Source organism: Oncorhynchus gorbuscha, linkage group LG06, assembly GCF_021184085.1.
Source record: "Oncorhynchus gorbuscha isolate QuinsamMale2020 ecotype Even-year linkage group LG06, OgorEven_v1.0, whole genome shotgun sequence".
NCBI lineage: Eukaryota > Metazoa > Chordata > Actinopteri > Salmoniformes > Salmonidae > Oncorhynchus > Oncorhynchus gorbuscha.
Genome location: NC_060178.1, coordinates 104,649,082 through 104,672,447, shown reverse-complemented (window position 1 = coordinate 104,672,447; position 23,366 = coordinate 104,649,082). Strand labels below are relative to the sequence as shown.

The 23,366-nt window shown below is 47.2% G+C and overlaps 1 protein-coding gene across 13 annotated transcripts in view; it reads left to right on the top strand.

Moving 5' to 3' along the window:
- Nucleotides 1–23,366, top strand: part of LOC124038645 (neurexin-1a-like) — an 819,670-nt gene that overhangs the window by 645,764 nt on the left and 150,540 nt on the right. For all 13 annotated transcript variants that reach the window (XM_046354744.1, XM_046354740.1, XM_046354738.1 and 10 more), the window contains one exon: nucleotides 361–532. In XM_046354744.1, coding sequence (XP_046210700.1) covers nucleotides 361–532 — 172 coding nt within the window. The remainder of the gene's footprint in view (nucleotides 1–360; nucleotides 533–23,366) is intronic.

The following is a 23,366-nucleotide window of genomic DNA, read 5'->3' as shown; positions in this document are numbered from 1 at the left end:
TCCTCACCACCATCATCATAATCATCATTATCATCACCATCATCTCCAACATCACCAACATCATCACCATCATCGTCATCGTTGTCATCATCATCATCATTACCATCATCATCTTCTTCATCACTACATAAACACAATGACTCTTACACTTTGCTGTTCTTTATAAAACAACCAAACATCTGCTTTGGAATATACAAGATACACTTCCTTCTCATCAAGATACACTTCCTTCTCATCAAGATACACTTCCTTCTCATCAAGATACACTTCCTTCTCATCAAGATACACTTCCTTCTCATCAAGATACACTTCCTTCTCATCTTTAAAACCTTATTTTCTCTTTCTTTTTTGTGTCAACAGGAAAAAGGAAACATTGCAGTTATATTTAATGTTGGAACGGACGACATAAATATCGAGGAGACAGCAAAGTTTGTAAATGATGGAAAGTACCATATAGTGAAGTTTACGCGGAGTGGCGGTAACGCCACACTACAGGTGGATGACCTACCTGTCATAGAGCGCTATCCCACAGGTAAGACACGCCTTAATACCTTCCCAGCATCATCTCTGCTCACAGTGCTCTCTACCACACTTTGAATGTACCTGTACTTGAAATGACCAAGAAGGGTATCCTAACTGTTGTCAGGTGAAGATTTAATATGTTGGGCTATTTAGAAATGGTGTATGACATGTTTTTGGTTGTTTTGCTTATTTCTCATAATAATACTGTCTGTTTTCTATACAGTAACCTTTGCAATGTCAACATGTCAGCAGAACAATGACTATTGTGTTGAGAAGGCTTTAAATATCAACACTTGGGTGTCTTGAATTCACAGCATTTGAACTACTAAAAGGCTTTGACAAAGGCTACAGAGGATCCAAGTCAGATTAATGATTTAATGTCTTGTTATATGTTACAGCATTTGTCATGTTCCTACATATAGGCTACTCTAACCAGGAAGTGAACGTGTTCTGTTACCCAGGAACACCCATAGCTTTCACTGAAGTAAGTTAAGACAGCAAATTGAAATGGCCAAATTCTAGTGGATTATGAAGTATTTAGCCATATTTTAATAGGTGAAATTATGGCATGGGGTGGCATTTTATTTCCATGACAATGTCCTACTGTCCACTAGGGGCAACGCAAGCATCTATTAGCATCTAGTTTAAACCACGAGCTACAGCTCAGAAGATTGGGGGTTCAATCCCAGTGCTAGTTTTATTTTGAAATGTTTGTTTTTCTATTTGAACCTTATCGCAAACCTTAACCACTCGGAATCAATGCCTAATCTTAACCCCAATGACTCAATCTCAGAATTAATCCATTTAACACTAATGCCAAAATTTCAGAATGAAATCCTAATTTCAACCGTCAAGGTTAGTTTCAGTTTAAATTGTGCGCAGTTTGACTGACAGCTAACATACATCAAAATATGCAGGATTTAAAACGGCACCACAGATGGCCGCACATGCCAGAATTAAAAGGGCTGGCCATGCCATATCTCTGTTGCTGCAAGTATGCCAGTTCCTTTGGAGATTGTTTTGCAAAATTGTCTACTCTAAACAAATTAGAATTATTTCAAGGGATACAGTATGGTTAATCCCATTAATTGACATAACGGTTGGAACATTGGAACTGGCATGTCACTTCCTGTGATGTCCTTTCTGTAAATATTATTGTCTATCCTCTGGACAAATATTATGTAGGGAGACTCAATGATAATCTATGTTTGCCTGCAACAGCAAACAGTTTCACTGTATTCTTATGGTATAAGATGTATAAAATAGAATATGAACATATTACCCACGCTCTGTCACGACAGTTCTCAGGAAAAGAGCCTTTGGAGGAGGGGACTAGTTTATAGGAGAGGGGCCTAAAACAAGGGGAGTAATTGCGAAAGGGGCCTTGCTCATATGGGTGGACCCTGCCTGGTATGTGAGGATCCTGGTGCATAGGGGAGGGGCCTAGCTCATAGGATCAGGATCGCCTGAGTCTAACTCAACAATCTTGGCATGAGGACAAACCAGAGATGATTTCAACCTGTCCGCCCTCCTCTCCTCCTCCTCTAATGTTTGTTGACCTTTTCAGGCGGCCCAGTGCATTCACCAAAACTAAAGAGGGCTTTTATGGCTGGGGACAGATTCGCTCGTCACTCTTCGCCTCAGGTAGACAGGCAAAATGAATGCCTTGTGACAGGCAGAAAACATGGAGGAACATTCACCGCAGGGTTAATAGACTGATGGCTGTATAGTTTTTAGAGGATCTATGATTGCTATAGGATCTTAGCTGTGCAGGAGAGAGACTCACTGACACACAGACGGACAGGCACACAGACGGGCAGAAAAACACAGACAGACAGAAACACACACACAAACACACATACATACATACACACATATAAATGCACTAAATCTTTTGGATACTCGAACAGATAATTGCATCTTTAGACAGACATTTTGGGGCAAAGAGTAGATAACATGTTGCACAGAGAGATGTGTAAAAGGAAGTAGATGAATTTAGTTGGAGGTTGGTTAGCTCTCTAATGAATTAAGAGCTGCATGTTTACATTTGGTGTGAGGGGAGGAGTAATTAACCAAGGATATTTCTCAACGGCAGATTAAACTCACCGGCTCAATGGAGGAAATCAAGACAAAACAAAGAATCAAGAAAAAAAAAACATTTCCACAACTCCTCCTGAATGTCTTTGAGTCAGAATTCATTGTCTGTCTAAATCTGCAATAGGATCATTTGTTACCTAAGATATATTATTTTACTTTAATTAATTTGTTACCATTTGTTTCAGTGGTATAACAAAAACGTCAAGAAGGCAATTATGTCATTGTTATTATGTAAGTAAGGACACAATCGTTAAGACTTCATATCAGTGAATTCTAATTCAAATACTTGTCAGCTAAACATTCACTTTCAGATATTTCTGTTTTATTTCTTAGCTGCTGTATTGGAATGGCCTTCATTATCAAACGTGCAGTTCAATGTAAACATGTAAAACAGTTACTATTTGGATTTGATTAAAGACAAGTGTATCTACAGCTTGTTTCCAATCTAAATGGTTTCTTTGGGCATGGTCAATTACATGTAAGTACGGTGGTGAATGCAGACACATCGTATTCAGAAGCTTTGGTTGGTCTTTTTATAGAGCTCATTCACACAGACTAGACACGTATTAAACACAAACATTATTGGCATTTCTCCATTTCCAAAACTCTAAGACAGACCTGTTTATTTTCTCTCTTAATTCTGACTTGACATGGAGTTCAGTATAATGTCCTGAAATGACTACAACTTCAGACTAAAGTTTTTCAAAGTCAGCGCAATAAAATAAAAAAATTAATCACGAGAGATGAATTAGATTTTGTGCCACTTAGTCAGAACTTGATTGACTCTGTGTCTCAAAGAACGACTGATAAGCCACCAGAATGAAACAACCAAAGAAAGGAGGGAGGGAAGAGGAGTGGGAGAGATATGAAGAAGATGAAGAAATTGTTACATAGTTTTGTATTTCACATCAAGCAGAGTAAAAACATGTTATAGTTATATAGTATGATACATCAACAGAGCCAAGACAGTCCTACTGGTGTCCCTCATTGTAATTCTAGGAAAGGAAACCAACAGAGCCAAGACAGTCCTACTGGTGTCCCTCATTGTAATTCTAGGAAAGGAAACCAACAGAGCCAAGACAGTCCTACTGGTGTCCCTCATTGTAATTCTTGGAAAGGAAACCAACAGAGCCAAGACAGTCCTACTGGTGTCCCTCATTGTAATTCTAGGAAAGGAAACCAACAGAGCCAAGACAGTCCTACTGGTGTCCCTCATTGTAATTCTAGGAAAGGAAACCAACAGAGCCAAGACAGTCCTACTGGTGTCCCTCATTGTAATTCTAGGAAAGGAAACCAACAGAGCCAAGACAGTCCCTCATTGTAATTCAAGGAAAGGAAACCAACAGAGCCAAGACAGTCCTACTGGTGTCCCTCATTGTAATTCTAGGAAAGGAAACCAACAGAGCCAAGACAGTCCTACTGGTGTCCCTCATTGTAATAGGAAAGGAAACCAACAGAGCCAAGACAGTCCTACTGGTGTCCCTCATTGTAATTCAAGGAAAGGAAACCAACAGAGCCAAGACAGTCCTACTGGTGTCCCTCATTGTAATTCTAGGAAAGGAAACCAACAGAGCCAAGACAGTCCTACTGGTGTCCCTCATTGTAATTCTAGGAAAGGAAACCAACAGAGCCAAGACAGTCCTACTGGTGTCCCTCATTGTAATTCTAGGAAAGGAAACCAACAGAGCCAAGACAGTCCTACTGGTGTCCCTCATTGTAATTCTAGGAAAGGAAACCAACAGAGCCAAGACAGTCCTACTGGTGTCCCTCATTGTAATTCTAGGAAAGGAACCCAACAGAGCCAAGACAGTCCTACTGGTGTCTGTCACGCCTTGGTCATTGTATCTTGTGTTTTTGTTATATGTTTGGGTAGGCCAGGGTGTGACATGGGTTTATATGTTGTATTTCGTATTGGGGTTTGTATTAATTGGGAGTGTGTATTAGTAGGGGTGTGTCTAGTTAGGCTTGGCTGTCTGAGGCGATTCCTAATTGGAGTCAGCTGATTCTCGTTGTCTCGGATTGGGAACCGTATTTAGGCAGCCTGAGTGCGCGTTGTATTCCGTGGGTGATTGTACCTGTCTTAGTGTTAGTCACCAGATAGGCTGTATTAGTTTAACTCGTTTGTTGTTTTTGTATTTTTCAGTTATTTCATGTACCGCATTATTCTTCATTAAAAGTCATGAGTAACCTACACGCTGCATTTCGGTCTGACTCTCTTCAAACGACAGACTAAGTTCATTACAGAATCACCCACCACCATTCACAGACCGAGCAGCGTGTGAACTGGCAGGAGCTAAAGGAGGAAGATATGGACGGCAGAAGCAGGGATTATACGATGTGGGAAGAAATCGACAGGTGGGCGGCCGACCCAGAGCGAGTGCAGGAGCCCGCCTGGGATTCCCTACAGCAATGCGAAGAGGGCTATACACGTATGGAATCGAGAAGGAAAGCATTGCTATACAGAGCGAAAACCGAAGGTAAAGGGGGAAAGCGCAGAGAGAGAGTGGCTGAGTCAGAGAATAGACCTGAGCCTACTCTCCCTGTTAATCGTGAAGAGCAGTTGCAATGGGAGAGACTGCATCATTTGGAGATTTGGACATGGGAGGAGGAATTAGACGGTCAAGGACCCTGGGAGCAGCCGGGAGAATATCACCGTCCCAAGGAGGAAATAGAGGCAGCTAAAGCGGAGAGGCGCATGTATGAGGAGGCAGCACGACGACGCGGTTGGAAACCGGAAAGTCACCCCCAAAAAAATATTGGGGGGAGCTAAAAGGGAGAATAGTTATGCCAGGTAGGAAACCTGCGCATACTCCCTGTGCTCACCGTTGGGCTAGAGAGACCGGGCAGGCACCGTGTTATGCTATGGAGCGCACGGTGTTTCCAGTGCGGGTGCAGAGCCAGCTGCGACACATACCAGCCCTTCCTATTGGCCGGGCTAGAGTGGGCATCGAGCCAGGTAAGCTTGGGCAGGCTCGGTGCTCAAGAGCTCCAGTGCGCCTGCACGGTCCGGTCTATCCAGAGCCACCTCTACACACCAGTCCTCCGGTAGCAGCTCCCCGCACCAGGCTTCCTGTGCGTGTCCTCGCGCCAGTACCACCAGTTCCAGCACCACGCACCAGGCCTCCAGTGCGCCTCGCCTGTTCAGCGCAGCCAGTGCTTTTCTCCCCTCCTGCGCTGCCGGAGTCTCCCGCTTGTTTAGCGCAACCAGAGCTGTTCTCTTCTCCTGCGCTATCGGAGTCTCCCGCCTGTTTAGCGCAGCCAGAGCCTTTCTCCTCTCTTGCGCTGCCGGAGTCTCCTGTCTGTCCAGCGCCACCAGTGCTCCCAGTCGGCCCAGCGCGTTCAGTGCGCATCGCCTGTTCAGCACAGCCAGTGCTTTTCTCCCCTCCTGTGCTATCGGAGTCTCCAGCCTGTTCAGCGCAGCCAGAGCCTTTCTCCTCTCCTGCGCTGCCGGAGTCTCCTGTCTGCCCAGCGCCGCCAGTCGGCCCAGCGTCACCAGTCTGCCAGGATCCGCCAGAAGTGCCAGTCTGCCAGGATCCGCCAGAAGTGCCAGTCTGCCAAGATCTTCTAGATCAGCCAGACAACCTGAATCATCCAGGTCCACCAGCCAGCCAGTATTTACCGGAGCCTACTACCTGCCTGAGCTTCCTCTCAGTACTGAGCTTCCTTTCAGTACTAGGCTTCCTCTCTGTACTGGGCTCCCTCTCAGTACCGGGCTTTCCCTCAGTACTGGGCTGCTTCGGTCCCGGGCTGCCCCTCTGTCCCGGGCTGCCCCTCTGTCCTGAGCTGCCCTGCTGTCCTGAGCTGCCCCTCTATCCTGAGTTGCCCCTCTATCCTGAGCTGCCCCTCTGTCCCGAGCTGCCCCTCTGTCCCGAGCTGCCCCTCTGTCCCGAGCTGCCCCTCGGTCCCGAGCTGCCCCTCGGTCCCGAGCTGCCCCTCATTCCCGAGCTGCCCCTCAGTTATGTGGGGATCAGGGTGAGGACTATTAGGCCATGGTCGGCGGAGAAGGTGGATTATCGTAGGACGCGAAGGGGAGGAACTAGGACATTTATGGAGTGGGGTCCACGTCCCGAGCCAGAACCGCCACCATGGACAGACGCCCACCCGGACCCTCCCTATGCTCTTGAGGTGCGTCCCGGAGTCCGCACCTTAGGGGGAGGGTTCTGTCACACCTTGGTCATTGTATCTTGTGTTTTTGTTATATGTTTGGGTAGGCCAGGGTGTGACATGGGTTTATATGTTGTATTTCGTATTGGGGTTTGTATTAATTGGGAGTGTGTATTAGTAGGGGTGTGTCTAGTTAGGCTTGGCTGCCTGAGGCGATTCCTAATTGGAGTCAGCTGATTCTCGTTGTCTCGGATTGGGAACCGTATTTAGGCAGCCTGAGTGCGAGTTGTATTTCGTGGGTGATTGTACCTGTCTTAGTGTTAGTCACCAGATAGGCTGTATTAGTTTCACTCGTTTGTTGTTTTTGTATTTTTCAGTTATTTCATGTACCGCATTATTCTTCATTAAAAGTCATGAGTAACCTACACGCTGCATTTCGGTCTGACTCTCTTCAAACGACAGACGAAGTTCATTACAGTGTCCCTCATTGTAATTCTAGGAAAGGAAACCAACAGAGCCAAGACAGTCCTACTGGTGTCCCTCATTGTAATTCTAGGAAAGGAAACCAACAGAGCCAAGACAGTCCTACTGGTGTCCCTCATTGTAATTCAAGGAAAGGAAACCAACAGAGCCAAGACAGTCCTACTGGTGTCCCTCATTGTAATTCTAGGAAAGGAAACCAACAGAACCAAGACAGTCCTACTGGTGTCCCTCATTGTAATTCAAGGAAAGGAAACCAACAGAGCCAAGACAGTCCTACTGGTGTCCCTCATTGTAATTCTAGGAAAGGAAACCAACAGAGCCAAGACAGTCCTACTGGTGTCCCTCATAGTAATTCTAGGAAAGGACACCAACAGAGCCAAGACAGTCCTACTGGTGTCCCTCATTGTAATTATAGGAAAGGAAACCAACAGAGCCAAGACAGTCCTACTAGTGTCCCTCATTGTAATTCTAGGAAAGGAAACCAACAGAGCCAAGACAGTCCTACTGGTGTCTCTCATTGTAATTCTAGGAAAGGAAACCAACAGAGCCAAGACAGTCCTACTGGTGTCCCTCATTGTAATTCTAGGAAAGGAAACCATTATACAAAATAAATTGAACATGGATATGCAGTGTAAGTCATTTTGAATTTCCAAACAACATCTAATCAACAGACACACATTCAAATCCACCTATAGTTGTTTGGAGATATGAGGGGGTTTTTCAACTGCGTCTTCCGTCATGACGTCCGCTGTATGCCCACCCGCTAGCTTGCTAGCTGCGGCCCACTAGCTGTCTAGAGCACATCGGACCGTTAGCTTAAGAGGCCCGTCGGACAAATTATTTGGCCACTATACGTATTTTTCCAATTGGCCTGGTTTATCACACGGAGCCCTACTGATCCATCTGCCAACGTCACAGCATGAGGGAGCCACAACAGACCTTCTTCCGTCGCAACGTCCCTCAAAGGCCCTTCGCTAGCTTGCTAGCCCCGGCCCGCTAGCTGCCTGAAGCCACTCGTTAGACTCCTATGATCACTTGGCTACGCATGCCTCTCCCTAACGTCAATAGGCCTTGTCCATTGCTGTTTTGGTTAGTAATTATTGCCTTATTTCACTGTAGAGCCTCTAGCCCTGCTCAATATGCCTTAGTTAACACTTTAGTTCCAGCTCCCACACATGCAGTGACACCTGGTTTAAATTATATTTCTAGAGACAATAGCTCTATCATTGTCACTCTATGCACAGGTTTTCACCAATGTATTCACATCCTACCATACCTTTGTCTGTACATTTTGCCTAGAATCTATTCTACCGTGCCCAGAAATCTGATCCTTTTACTCTCTGTTCTGAACATACTAGATGGCCAGTTCTTTTAGCCTTTAGCTATACCCTTATCCTACTCCTCCTCTGTTCCTCTGGTGATGTGGAGGTTAATCCAGGCCCTGCAGTGCCTAGCTCCACTCAAATTCCCCAGGCGCTCTCATTTGTTGACTTCTGTAACCATAAAAGCCTTGGTTTCATGCATGTTAACATTAGAAGCCTCCTCCCTAAGTTTGTTTTATTCACTGCCCAAGCACACTCTGCAAACCCGAATGTTCTAGCCGTGTCTGAATCCTGGCTTAGGAAGACCACCAAAAACCCTGAAAATTTCAACACTAACTATAACATTTTCTGACAAGATAGAGCTGCCAAAGTGAACGGAGTTGCAATCTACTGCAGCGATAGCCTGCAGAATTCTGTCTTAATAACCAGGTCTGTGCCCAAACAATTTGAGCTTCTACTTTTAAAATCCACCTCTCTAGAAACAAGTCTCTTACCATTGCCGCTTGCTATAGACCACCTTCTGCCCCCAGCTGTGCCCTGGACACCATATGTGTATTGATTGCCCCCCATCTGTCTTCAGAGCTCGTGCTGCTAGGTGACCTAAACTGGGACATGCTTAAGACCCCGACAATCCTACAATCTCAGTTTATAGCTCTCAATCTCACACAAATTATCAATGAACCCACCAGGTACAACCTCAAATCCGTAAACATGGGCACCCTCATAGATATCATCCTAACCAACCTGATCTCCAAATACACCTCTGCTGTCTTCAACCAGAATCTCAGCGATCACTGCCTCATTGCCTGCATGCGTTAACAAACAGATCACCGACGATTTTGAATCCCACCATACCTTCTTCGCTATGCAATCTGGTTTCAGAGCTGGTCATTGTTGCACCTCAGCCACGCTCAAGGTCCTAAACGTCATCATAGCCGCCAACGATAAGAGACATTACTGTGCAGCTGTATTCATCGACCTGGTCAAGGCTTTTGACTCTGTCAATAACCACATTCTTATTGGCAGACAACAGCCTTGGTTTCTCAAATTACTGCTTCGATAGGTTCACCAACTACTTCTCTGTCAGACTTCAGTGTGTCCAATCGAAGGACCTGTTGTCCGGACCTCTGGCAGTCTCTATGGGGGTGCCACAGGGTTCAATCCTCTGGCCGACTCTTTTCTCTGTATACATCAATGATGTCGCTCTTGCTGCTGTTGATTTTCTGATCCACCTCTACACAGACAACACCATTCTGTACACCTCTGGCCCTTCTTTGGACATTGTGTTAACTAACCTGCAGACAAGCTTAAATGCCATACAACTCTCCTTCCGTGTCATCCAAATGCTCTTAAATGCAAGCAAAACTAAATACATTTTCTTCAACGTATCGCTGCCCACCCGTCCAGCATCACTACTGTGCACAGTTCTGACTTAGAATATATGGACAACTACAAATACCTAGGTGTCTGGTTAGAGTGTGAACCCTCCTTCCAGACTCACATTAAGCATCTCCAATCCAAAATGTAATCTAGAATCGGCATCCTATTTCACATAAAGCATCCTTCACTCATGCTGCCAAACATACCCTAGTAAAACTGACTATCCTACCGATCCTTGGCTTCGGAGATGTCATTTACAAATAGCCTCCAAAACTCAACTCAGCAAATTGGATGCAGTCTATCACGGTGCCATCTGTTTTGTCACCAAAGCATCAAATCAAATCAAATCAAAACAAATGTTATTTGTCACATACACATGGTTAGCAGATGTTAGTGCGAGTGTAGCGAAATGCTTGTGCTTCTAGTTCCGACAATGCAGTAATAACCAACAAGTAATATAGCTAACAATTCCAAAACTACTACCTTATAGACACAAGTGTAAGGGGATAAAGAATATGTACATATAGATATATGAATGAGTGATGGTACAGAGCGGCATAGGCAAGATACAGTAGATGGTTTTGAGTGCAGTATATACATATGAGATGAGTATTGTAAACAAAGTGGCATAGTTAAAGTGGCTAGTGATACATGTATTACATAAGGATGCAGTAGATGATATAGAGTACAGTATATAGGTATACATATGAGATGAATAATTTAGGGAACATTATATTAGGTAGCATTGTTTAAAGTGGCTGGTGATATATTTTACATCATTTCCCATCAATTCCCATTATTAAAGTGGCTGGAGTTGAGTCAGTGTGTTGGCAGCAGCCACTCAATGTTAGTGGTGGCTGTTTAACAGTCTGATGGCCTTGAGATAGAAGCTGTTTTTCAGTCTCTCGGTCCCAGCTTTGATGCACCTGTACTGACCTCGCCTTCTGGATGATAGCGGGGTGAACAGGCAGTGGCTCAGGTGGTTGTTGTCCTTGATGATCTTTATGGTCTTTATGGCCTTCCTGTAACATCGGGTGGTGTAGGTGTCCTGGAGGGCAGGTAGTTTGCCCCCGATGATGCGTTGTGCAGACTTCACTACCCTCTGGAGAGCCTTACGGTTGTGGGCGGAACAGCCCGCCAGGATGCTCTCGATTGTGCATCTGTAGAAGTTTGTGAGTGCTTTTGGTGACAAGCCGAATTTCTTCAGCCTCCTGAGGTTGAAGAGGCACTGCTGCGCCTTCTTCACGATGCTGTCTGTGTGAGTGGACCAATTCAGTTTGTCTGTGATGTGTATGCCGAGGAACTTAAAACTTACTACCCTCTCCACTACTGTTCCATCGATATGGATAGGGGTGTGTTCCCTCTGCTGTTTCCTGAAGTCTACAATCATCTCCTTAGTTTTGTTGACGTTGAGTGTGAGGTTATTTTCCTGACACCACACTCCGAGGGCCCTCACCTCCTCCCTGTAGGCCGTCTCGTCGTTGTTGGTAATCAAGCCTACCACTGTTGTGTCATCCGCAAACTTGATGATTGCGTTGGACGCGTGCATGGCCACGCAGTCGTGGGTGAACAGAGAGTACAGGAGAGTGCTCAGAACGCACCCTTGTGGGGCCCCAGTGTTGAGGATCAGCGGGGTGGAGATGTTGTTGCCTACCCTCACCACCTGGGGGCGGCCCGTCAGGAAGTCCAGTACCCAGTTGCACAGGGCGGGGTCGAGACCCAGGGTCTGGAGCTTGATGACGAGCTTGGAGGGTACTATGGTGTTGAATGCCGAGCTGTAGTCGATGAACAGCATTCTCACGTAGGTATTCCTCTTGTCCAGATGGGTTAGGGCAGTGTGCAGTGTGGTTGAGATTGCATCGTCTGTGGACCTATTTGGGTGGTAAGCAAATTGGAGTGGGTCTAGGGTGTCAGGTAGGGTGGAGGTGATATGGTCCTTGACTCGTCTCTCAAAGCACTTCATGATGACGGAAGTGAGTGCTACGGGGCGGTAGTCGTTAAGCTCAGTTTCCTTAGCTTTCTTGGGAACAGGAAAAATGGTGGCCCTCTTGAAGCATGTGGGAACAGCAGACTGGTATAGGGATTGATTGAATATGTCCGTAAACACACCGGCCAGCTGGTCTACGCATGCTCTGAGGGCGCGGCTGGGGATGCCGTCTGGGCCTGCAGCCTTGCGAGGGTTAACACGTTTAAATGTTTTACTCACCTCAGCTGCAGTGAAGGAGAGTCTGCATGTTTTCGTTGCAGGCCGCGTCAGTGGCACTGTATTGACCTCAAAGCGGGCAAAAAAATTATTTAGTCTGCCTGGGAGCAAGACATCCTGGTCCGTGACTGGGTTGGTTTTCTTCTTGTAGTCCGTGATTGACTGTAGACCCTGCCACATACCTCTTGTGTCTGAGCCGTTGAATTGAGATTCTACTTTGTCTCTATACTGACGCTTAGCTTGTTTGATAGCCTTGCGGAGGAAATAGCTGCACAGTTTGTATTCGGTCTTGTTACCAGTCACCTTGCCCTGATTAAAAGCAGTGGTTCGCGCTTTCAGTTTCATGCGGATGCTGCCATCAATCCACGGTTTCTGGTTAGGGAATGTTTTAATCGTTGCTATGGGAACGACATCTTCAACGCATGTTCTAATGAACTCGCACAACGAATCAGTGTATTCGTCAATGTTGTTATCCCAGTCCACGTGATGGAAGCAGTCTTGGAGTGTGGAATCAGCTTGGTCGGACCAGCGTTGGACAGACCTCAGCGTGGGAGCCTCCCGTTTTAGTTTCTGTCTGTAGGCAGGGATCAAGTAAATGGAGTCGTGGTCAACTTTTCCGAAAGGAGGGCGGGGCAGGGCCTTATATGCGTCGCGGAAGTTGGAATAGCAATGATCCAAGGTTTTTCCGGCCCTGGTTGCGCAATCGATATGCTGATAAAATTTAGGGAGTCTTGTTTTCAGATTAGCCTTGTTAAAATCCCCAGCTACAATGAATGCAGCCTCCGGATATATGGATTCCAGTTTGCAAAGAGTAAAATAAAGTTTGTTCAGAGCCATCGATGTGCCTGCTTGGGGGGGAATATATATGGCTGTGATTATAATCGAAGAGAATTCCCTTGGTAGGTAATGCGGTCTACAGAATTTGGGGAAAAAATGAATTTTGATAAACTCCCACTGAATCTCTCTCACTGAAATTCTACAGTGTGCCTTCACAGCAGCAAGATGTGTGACCTGTTGCCGCAAGAAAAAGGCAACCAGTGAAGAACAAACATCATTGTAAATATATATATTTTTTTTCCATTTTGTACTTTAACTATTGCAGATACTATAACATTTGAAATGTCTTTATTCTTTTGGAACTTTTGTAGTGTAATGTTTACTGTAAATGTTTTTGTTTATTTCACATTTGTTTATTATCTAGTATAGTTGCTTTGGCAATGTACAGTTGAAGTCAGAAGTTTACATACAACGTAGCCAAAAACATTTAAACTCAGTTTGTCACAATTTCTAACATTTAATACTAGTAAAAATTCTCTGTCTTAGGTCAGTTAGGATCACCACTTTAATTAAAGAAATTGAAATGTCAGAATAATAATCGAGAGAATGATGTATTTCAGCTTTTATTTCTTTCATCACATTCCCAGTGGGTCAGAAGTTTACATACAGTCAATTAGTTTTTGGTAGCATTGCCTTTTTGTTTAATTTGGGTCAAACATTTCGGGTAGCCTTCCACAAGCTTCCCACAATAAGTTGGGAGAATTGTGGCCCATTCCTCCTGACAGAGCTGGTGGAACTGAGTCAGGTTTGTAGGCCTCCTTGCTCACACACACTTTTTCAGTTCAGCCCACAAGTTTCCTATAGGATTGAGGTCAGGGTTTTGTGATGGCCACTCCAATACCTTGACTTGTTGTTCTTAAGCCATTTTGCCACCACTTTGGAAGTATGCTTGGGATCATTGTCCATTTGGAAGACACATTTGTGAACAAGCTTTAACTTCCTTACTGATGTATTGAGATGCTGCTTTAATATATCCACATAATTTTCCTCTTTCATGATGCCATCTATTTTGTGAAGTGCACCATTCCCCCATGCAGCAAAGCACCCCCACAACATGATGCTGCCACCCCCGTGATTCACGGATGGGATGGTGATCTTCGGCTTGCAAGCCTCCCTCTTTTTCCTTCAAACATAACGATGGTCATTATGGCCATACAGTTCTATTTTTGTTTCATCAGACCAGAGGACATTTCTCCAAAATGTATGATCTTTGTCACCATGTGCAGTTGCAAACCATAGTCTGGCTTTTTTTATGGCGGTTTTGGAGCAGTGGCTTCTTCCTTGCTGAGAGGCTTTTCAGGTTATGTCGATATATAGGATTAATTTTACTGTGGATATACTGTAGATACTTTTGTACTTGTTTCCTCCAGCATCTTCAATGTCCTTGCTGTTGTTCTGGGATTGATTTACAGTTTTCGCACCAAAGTATGTTCATCGCTAGGAGACAGAACGCGTCTCTTTTCTCAGCGGTATTGGTGAACGTGGTACCTTCAGGTGTTTGGAAATTGCTCCCAAGGATGAACCAGGCTTGTGGAGGTCTGCAATTCTTTTTCTGAGGTCTTGGCTGATTTATTTTTATTTTTATTTTCCCATGATGTCAAGCAAAGAGGCACTAAGTTTGATGGTAGGCCTTAAAATGCATCTACAGGTACACCTCCAATTGACAAAAATTATATAAATTAGCCTATCAGAAGCTTCTAAAGCCGTGACATAATATTCTGGATTTTTCCAAGCTGTTTAAAGGCACAGTCCATTTAGGATATGTAAACTTCTGACCCCACTGGAATTGTAATATGGTGAATTGTAAGTGAAATAATCTGTCTGTAAACAATTCTTGGAAAAATGACTTGTGTCATGCCAAACTAGTTTGTTAACAAGAAATGTGCGGAGTGGTTGAAAAACGAATTTTAATGACTCCAACTTCTGAATTCAGCTATAAATATGTTTTTCCCATGCCAGTAAAGCCCCTTAAATATAAAATGAAAATTGGGAGAGAGAGAAGAAGACAACAGGCTAAAAGGGTGAAGGAATGGAGGGAGACCACCATTGAGAGCGAGAGAAACAGAGAGAAAGAAAGAGACAGGGGGAGGAAGGAGAACATATTGGATGGGATGGAGGGGACCACCATTGTGAAAAGCCGGGTGGGGATAATTGCACCACTTGTGCCTGTACACTGCTCCCTCATGTAATCTCATTCAAATGTCCCATTCTGCCTACTTAACGACCCATTAGACTGTCCTTACCCCAATTATCAGAGGCTCTGTGTGTCCCAAATGACACTCTTACTTCTCCAATATAGTCTGTAGTACTATGAGCCCTGGTCAAAAGTAGTGCACTATAAGGGGAATAGGGTGCCAATTGGGATGCTGTCGCAGACTTCGTATTATATGGAGTACATGCAGCCTCAGAAATTAGACCCTCTTTCTTCTCCAGAGTCTGGGCCATGGAAGTAATACCATTACAATGGTGCTGTCAAGCCCAGAGGGTACTGTAGCAGGGTAGTACACTACTCTATTGGAGGGAACAGCTAGTGCTGTAAGCATGTCTAAAACACAGGCACATTGGCCTTATTATTCTACTCTTATCAGAGAATGATGCACAAACAAAGATACCTCTCTTTAAATCTGGTCTCTTTCCCTCTCTTTTTCTCTCTCTCAATCCATCCCTCTATCTCTTAATCTCTGGCCTCCCTTACCCTCTCTCTCTATTTCTCTCTCATTACTGCTCAGTCTTCATCTCTCTCTCTCTCTCTCTCTCTTTCTCACTCTCTCTCTCTCTCTTTAACTCTGTTCTCTTCATCTCTCTCTCTCTCTTTTTTCTCTCTCTCTCTCTCTCTCTCTCTCTCTCTCTCTCTCTCTCTCTCTCTCTCTCTCTCTCTCTCTCTCTCTCTCTCTCTCTCTCTCTCTCTCTCTCTCACTCTTTCTCATATATCCCATTTCACTCCAATTCCCCCTCTCCATCCCTTCTCCTCTCAGGGTCAGCACTGTCTCTGCTCTAACCCCCCCCTCCCCACACACACACACATGCACATACACAAAAAAGACACACACACTCACACAGTATTGTGGTAATGCTGTCTCTGTGAGCTCCTGCTTAATTATTTCCCAGGCCTAAATGAACAGTGGATGAAACCATTTGCATATCTTGTTCATTTAATGTGGAGAGGAGAGATAGAGAGCGTTGTTCTAAGAGCTTGTGGTGAGATAAAGGCCGGGTCTTATCTGAGCACTTTATTAACACAGAAAACAAATAGCACGGACAAGCCAGGTTGTCCAGGACTGGGGGGACAATGTGGGCAGCTCAGTCTAAATCACTGCTGTCTGGTGGGGGGAGATAAGGTAGAGGCTGGTCCTTGTCCCGCTTTTCCAGACCCTATCTCCATCCAGCAGCAGGGTAGCCACACCAGGCTCAGATCAACCTGTACACTGTTTAGAACAGAATGAATGGGTATGGGTGTTGTGATAGAAACCAGAGGACAACATTGTTTTGTCAATGAACAACAAAAAAATGATCCCTGAAATGGGATAGATTCCGTGACCTGAGCTTTAATATAGAAAGAGAAAATGGACGGAGAAGACCCAATGGTCCATAATAACAATGCAAAGAAGAACGATAGTGTCTGGTCTCCTGCAGTATATATCTACAGTATGTGTACTATATGTGTACTAGTATCCTTTCTGGTTCTACCTTCTGCCTCCACGTCACTTTGACATGTAAGGTGCTCATTGGACCAAATGAAAATGATTGTGTGTGTGTGAGTTTGTGTGTGTGTTTGTGTGTGCATGGCTTGCGTGTATGCCACATCCTTGTTTGTCTCTTCACCCTCCAAAGCCTCCCTCTCCCTCTCTCTCTCTCTCTCTCTCTCTGTCTCTCTCTCCTTTTCTCAATGTCAATTTAAATTAAATGTAAGGGCTTTATTGGCATGAGAAATATATGTTAACATCGCCAAAGCAAGTGAAGTAGATAATAAACAAAAGTAAATAGACAATGCTAATTAACAATTAATATTACACTCACAGAAGTTCCAAAAGAATAAAGACATGTCATATTATGTGTACATAGTTAAAGTAAAAAGAAAAAATAAATAAACATAAATATGGGTTGTATTTACAATGGTGTTCGTTCTTCACTGGTTGCCCTTTTCTTCTTCTCTCTCTCTCTCTCTCTCTCGCTCTCTCGCTCTCAATTCAACGGGCTTTCTAAGCATGGGAAAGCAAGTGAAATGGATAATAAACAAAAGTGAAATCTCTCTCTCCCAAGCCTCCCTCTCCTTCCCAAGCATCTCTCTCTCCCAAACCTCTCTCTCTCCCTCTCCCTCCCAAATCTCTCTTGCTCTCTCACAGGTCTTCTATTGTGTTTAAATGTCTTGGTGAAAAAGAGACTGTACAATTTTCTGAACCCTATCATTTGGAGAGAGATTACTCTTTTGTCAGAAGATAACTGGGATGCATAAACATACAAATCAAATTGCAGCTTCTTACGAAATAAATACAGGAGTAAGAATGTAATAAATGACATAACAAGAGTAGCTCTCTCCCACAACATACTCTGCCTCGTCATACACGACACACATCTTCCATCCCGCTCCTCTCCTCTGTTCCACTCCTGTTCCACTCCTCTCCTCCATTCCGCTCTTCTCCTCCGTTCCGCTCCACTTCTCCGTTCCGCTCCTCTTCTCCGTTCCGCTCCACTTCTCCGTTCCGCTCCGTTCCGCTCCACTTCTCCGTTCCGCTCCTCTCCTCCGTTCCGCTCCACTTCTCCATTCCGCTCCTCTCCTCCGTTCCGCTCCACTTCTCCGTTCCTCTCGTCCGTTCCGCTCCACTTCTCCGTTCCGCTCCTCTCCTCCGTTCCGCTCCTCTCCTCCGTTCCGCTTCACTTCTCCGTTCCGCTCCTCTCCTCCGTTCCGCTCCTCTCCTCCGTTCCGCTTCACTTCTCCGTTCCGCTCCTCTCCTCCGTTCCGCTCCTCTCCTCCGTTCCGCTCCACTTCTCCGTTCCGCTCCTCTCATCCGTTCCGCTCCTCTCCTCCATTCCGCTCCTCTCCTCCGTTCCGCTCCACTTCTCCGTTCCGCTCCTCTCCTCCATTCCCTCCGTTCCGCTCCTCTCCATTCCGCTCCACTCTCGTTCCGTTCTGCTCCACTTCTCCGTTCTGCCTCCGTTCCGCTCCCTTCTCCTCCATTCCGCTCCACTTCTCCGTTCCGCTCCTCTCGTCCGTTCCGCTCCACTTCTCCGTTCCGCTCCTCTCCTCCATTCCGCTCCTCTCCTCCGTTCCGCTCCTCTCCTCCGTTCCGCTCCACTTCTCCGTTCCGCTCCTCTCCTCCATTCCGCTCCTCTCCTCCATTCCGCTCCACTTCTCCGTTCCGCTCCACTTCTCCGTTCTGCTCCCTCTCCTCCCTCCGTTCCGCTCTTCTCCCGCTCCCTCCTCTCCTCCGTTCCGCTCCACTTCTCCGTTCCGTTCCGCTCCTCTCATCCGTTCCGCTCCACTTCTCCGTTCCGCTCCTCCGTTCCGCTCCACTTCTCCGTTCCGCTCCTCTCCTCCGTTCCGCTCCACTTCTCCGTTCCGCTCCTCTCCTCCGTTCCGCTCCACTTCTCCGTTCCTCTCCTCCGTTCCGCTCCTCTCTCTGTTCCGCTCCACTTCTCCGTTCCGCTCCACTTCTCCTCTCCTCCGTTCCGCTCCACTTCTCCGTTCGCTCTCCTCCGTTCCGCTCCACTTCTCCGTTCCGCTCCTCTCCTCCGTTCCGCTCCACTTCTCCGTTCCGCTCTCTCTCCTCCGCTCCCTCTCCTCCGTTCCGCTCCACTTCTCTCCATTCCGCTCCTCTCCTCCATTCCGCTCCACTTCTCCGTTCCGCTCCACTTCTCCGTTCTGCTCCTCTCCTCCGTTCCGCTCCTCTCCTCCGTTCCGCTCCACTTCTCCTTCTCGTCCGTTCCGCTCCTCTCCTCCGTTCCGCTCCGTTCTCCTCCGTTCCGCTCCACTTCTCCGTTCCGCTCCACTTCTCCGTTCCTCTCCTCCGTTCCGCTCCACTTCTCCGTTCCGCTCCTCCTCCGTTCCGCTCCACTTCTCCGTTCCGCTCCTCTCCTCCGTTCCGCTCCCTCTCCTCCGCTCCTCTCCTCCTCTCCACTTCTCCGTTTCCGCTCCACTCTCCTCGTTCCGCTCCTCTCCTCCGTTCCGCTCCACTTCTCCGTTCCGCTCCTCTCCTCCATTCCGCTCCTCTCCTCCATTCCGCTCCACTTCTCCATTCCGCTCCACTTCTCCGTTCTGCTCCTCTCCTCCGTTCCGCTCCTCTCCTCCGTTCCGCTCCACTTCTCCGTTCCGCTCCTCTCGTCCGTTCCGCTCCACTTCTCCGTTCCGCTCCTCTCCTCCGTTCCGCTCCACTTCTCCGTTCCTCTCCTCCGTTCCGCTCCTCTCCTCTGTTCCGCTCCACTTCTCCGTTCCGCTCCTCTCCTCCGTTCCGCTCCACTTCTCCGTTCCTCTCCTCCGTTCCGCTCCACTTCTCCGTTCCGCTCCTCTCCTCCGTTCCGCTCCACTTCTCCGTTCCTCTCCTCCGTTCCTCTCCACTTCTCCGTTCCTCTCCTCTATTCCGCTCCAGTCCTCGTTCCTCTCCAGTCCTTCGTTCCTCTCCTCCTTTCCGTTCCACTCCTCTCCTCTGTTCCGCTCCTCTCCTCCGTTCCGCTCCACCTCTCCGTTCCACTCCTTTCCTCCTTTCTACTCCTCTCCTCCATTCCACTCCTCTCCTCAGTTCCACTCTACTCCTCTGTTTCACTTCTCTCCTCCGTTCCACTCTTCTCGTCAGTTCCACTCCTCTCCTCCATTCCACTCCTCTCCTCTCCTCTCAGCTCAATGCAGCACTCTGCCTGACCGCTCTACTGATCGCTCCTCTCGTCTGTTCCACTCCTCTCATCTGCTCCGCTCGTGTTCTCCGATTCGCTGCTTTCTTCTCAGAAAACAGGCACCTGACAGTACATGGGTGGAAAAGGTGGTCCATCCAACAGCCTGTCACTGTGGTCCAACCAACCAGCTTCCTGTCACTGTGGTCCAACCAACCAGTATCCTGTCACTGTGGTCCAACCAACCAGCATAATGTAACTGTGGTCCAACCAACCAGCATAATGTCACTGTGGTCCAAACAACCAGCATCCTGACACCGTGGTCCAAACAACCAGCATCCTGTCACTATGGTCCAACTAACCAGCATCTTGTCACTGTGGTCCAACCAACCAGCATCATGTCACTGTGGTCCAACCAACCAGCATCATGTCACTGTGGTCCAACCAACCAGTATTATGTCACTGTGGTCCAACCAAGCAACAGCCTGTCACTGTGGTCCAACCAACCAGCATCATGTCACTGTGGTCCAAACAAATAACAGCCTGTCACTGTGGTCCAATCAACCAGCATCCTGCCACTGTGGTCCAACCAACCAGCATCCTGTCACTGTGGTCCAACCAACTACCGGCCTGTCACTGTGGTCCAACCAACTGCCAGCCTGTCACTGTGATCCAACCAACCAGCATCATGTCACTGTGGTCCAACCAGCCAGCATCATGTCCCTGTGGTCCAACCAACCAGCATCATGTCACTGTGGTTCAACCAACCAACAGCCTGGCACTGTGGTCCAACCAACCAGCATCCTGCCACTGTGGTCCAACCCACCAGCATCATGTCACTGTGGTCCAACCAAGCAACAGCCTGTAACTGTGGTCCAACAAACCAGCATCCTGTTACTGTGGTCCAACCAACCAGCATCCTGTCACTGTGGTCCAACCAACCAGCATCCTGTCACTGTGGTCCAACAAACCAGCATCCTGTCACTATGGTCCAACAAACCAGCATCCTGTCACTGTGGTCCAACCAACCAACAACCTGTCACTGTGGTCCAACCAACCAGCATCCTGTCACTGTGGTCCAACCCACCAGCATCATGTCACTGTGGTCCAACCAAGCAACAGCCTGTCACTGTGGTCCAACCAACCAGCATCCTGTCACTGTGGTCCAACCAACCAGCATCCTGTCACTGTGGTCCAACAAACCAGCATCCTGTCACTATGGTCCAACAAACCAGCATCCTGTCACTGTGGTCCAACCAACCAACAACCTGTCACTGTGGTCCAACCAACCAGCATCCTGTCACTGCGGTCCAACCAACCAATAACCTGTCATTGTGGTTCAACCAACCAGCATCATTACACTTTGGTCCAACCAACCAGCATCATGTCACTGTGGTCCAACCAACCAGCATCATGTCACTGTGGTCCAACCAACCAGCATCATGTCACTGTGGTCCAACCAACCAGCATCATGTCATTGTGGTCCAACCAACCAGCATCATGTCACTGTGGTCCAAACAAATAACAGCCTGTCACTGTGGTCCAACCAACCAGTATCCTGTCACTGTGGTCCAACCAACCAGCATCATGTCACTGTGGTCCAACCAACCAGCATCATGTCATTGTGGTCCAACCAAGCAACAGCCTGTCACTGTGGTCCTACCAACTAGCATCCTGTCACTGTGGTCCAACCAACCAGCATCCTGTCACTGCGGTCCAACCAACCAATAACCTGTCATTGTGGTTCAACCAACCAGCATCATTACACTTTGGTCCAACCAACCAGCATCATGTCACTGTGGTCCAACCAACCAGCATCATGTCACTGTGGTCCAACCAACCAGCATGATGTCACTGTGGTCCAACCAACCAGCATCATGTCATTGTGGTCCAACCAACCAGCATCATGTCACTGTGGTCCAAACAAATAACAGCCTGTCACTGTGGTCCAACCAACCAGTATCCTGTCACTGTGGTCCAACCAACCAGCATCATGTCACTGTGGTCCAACCAACCAGCATCATGTCATTGTGGTCCAACCAAGCAACAGCCTGTCACTGTGGTCCTACCAACTAGCATCCTGTCACTGTGGTCCAACCAACCAGTATCCTGTCACTGTGGTCCAACCAACCAGCATCCTGTCACTGTGGTCCAACCAGCCAGCATCCTGTCACTGTGGTCCAAACAACCAGCATCATGTCACTGTGGTCCAAACAAATAACAGCCTGTCACTGTGGTCCAATCAACCAGCATCCTGTCACTGTGGTCCAACCAACTACCGGCCTGTCACTGTGGTCCAACCAACTGCCAGCCTGTCACTGTGGTCCAACCAACTACAAGCCTGTTACTGTGATCCAACCAACCAGCATCATGTCACTGTGGTCCAACCAGCCAGCATCATGTCCCTGTGGTCCAACCAACCAGCATCATGTCACTGTGGTTCAACCAACCAACAGCCTGTCACTGTGGTCCAACCAACCAGCATCCTGCCACTGTGGTCCAACCCACCAGCATCATGTCACTGTGGTCCAACCAAGCAACAGCCTGTCACTGTGGTCCAACCAACCAGCATCCTGTCACTGTGGTCCAACCAACCAGCATCCTGTCACTGTGGTCCAACAAACCAGCATCCTGTCACTATGGTCCAACAAACCAGCATCCTGTCACTGTGGTCCAACCAACCAACAAACTGTCACTGTGGTCCTACCAACCAGCATCCTGTCACTGCGGTCCAACCAACCAATAACCTGTCATTGTGGTTCAACCAACCAGCATCATTACACTTTTGTCCAACCAACCAGCATCATGTCACTGTGGTCCAACTAACCAGCATCATGTCACTGTGGTCCAACCAACCAGCATCATGTCACGGTGGTCCAACCAACCAGCATCATGTCACTGTGGTCCAAACAACTACCAGCTTGTCACTGTGGTCCAAACAACCAGTGTCCTGTCACTGTAGTCCACTTAGCCAACAGCCTGTCACTGTGGTCCAACCAACTACCAGCGTGTCACTGTAGTCCAACCAACCAACAGCCTGTCACTGTGGTCCAACCAACTACCAGCCTGTCACTGTAGTCCAACCAACCAACAGCTTGTCACTGTGTTCCAACCAACTACCAGCCTGTCACTGTAGTCCAACCATCCAACAACCTGCCACTGTGGTCCAACCAACTACCAGCCTTTCACTGTGGTCCAACCAACTACCATCCTGTCACTTTGGTCCAACCAACTACCAGCCTGTCACTGTGGTCCAACCAACTACCAGCCTGTCACTGTGGTCCAAACAACTACCAGCTTGTCACTGTGGTCCGACCAACCAGTATCCTGTCACTGTGGTCCAACCAACTACCAGCCTGTCACTGTGGTCCAACCAACTACCAGCCTGTCACTGTGGTCCAACCAACAACCTGCCACTGTCATATAGAAGGGACGAAGGTCCACCAACAACCACACTCTCCCTCTGAACTGGCTAAGACCCAATATCAATACTACTGTAGTAATCCACTTAGAATATAATACCCAATATTTTGCTTCATTCTGTGGTACAATATACTGTAAGTAGTCTTGGCTTGTGTGAGCCGGAACGGATCATA